This window comes from Trypanosoma equiperdum (assembly GCF_001457755.1).
Source record: "Trypanosoma equiperdum strain OVI genome assembly, contig: ctg_1249, whole genome shotgun sequence".
In the NCBI taxonomy this organism is placed as follows: Eukaryota; Euglenozoa; class Kinetoplastea; order Trypanosomatida; family Trypanosomatidae; genus Trypanosoma; species Trypanosoma equiperdum.
Window position 1 is genome coordinate 17,728 of NW_027123226.1, and position 511 is coordinate 18,238.

Below are 511 nucleotides of genomic sequence, written 5' to 3' on the forward strand. Positions count from 1 at the left end.
ACTGGCCACTAAGAGCGAGTGAAATAAAACTTAATGCAGCATTTACCTTCATTAGTATCCTGAGAAGAACTGCTGGTGCGTAAAACCCAACCTTCCGCGTCAAGGCACTCAATGATGACGAGAGACACGGCGGCGCGGTGCAGTTCGTCACAAAAGTGTTGACTTAATTCCATCTTCCATGATTCGGGGTTTTTGCTGTGCACAAAATAAGAAGGTTCACGAGAACGGCTGAGTGCAGTGGAAAGCACGGTGGGAATACGTTCCTCCATGTGCTTAATCGTATCCTCCCGCAGCGGTGAACCAACAATGCTGAAAGCTGGAGGGCTGAAAGTTGCAGTGACAACGAGGTTTGGCATTTTTTTTCTTTTTTCTTTCCTCCTTGTTTTATTATCCTTAACAAAAGAAAAAACAAAGATTTACTTTGTAGGTGTGCTTGGTTCTTAGTCACCTGTCAGTGTAGACGTAACCGGCACTCACCCTCTGTTACCTTCTAGTTTGTGAAAAAAAAAAA

At 44.0% G+C, this 511-nt stretch overlaps 1 protein-coding gene across 1 annotated transcript; it reads right to left on the minus strand.

Annotated features, from left to right (window-relative positions):
- Positions 1 to 8: 8 nt before the first annotated feature.
- TEOVI_000559800 (paraflagellar rod component, putative) lies at positions 9 to 356 on the minus strand (the record flags this gene model as incomplete). Its single annotated transcript, XM_067220820.1, has 1 exon — positions 9 to 356. The coding sequence occupies one exon, from the start codon at positions 354 to 356 to the stop codon at positions 9 to 11; it is 348 nt and encodes a 115-aa protein (XP_067076921.1).
- Between the last annotated feature and the right edge of the window lie 155 nt (positions 357 to 511).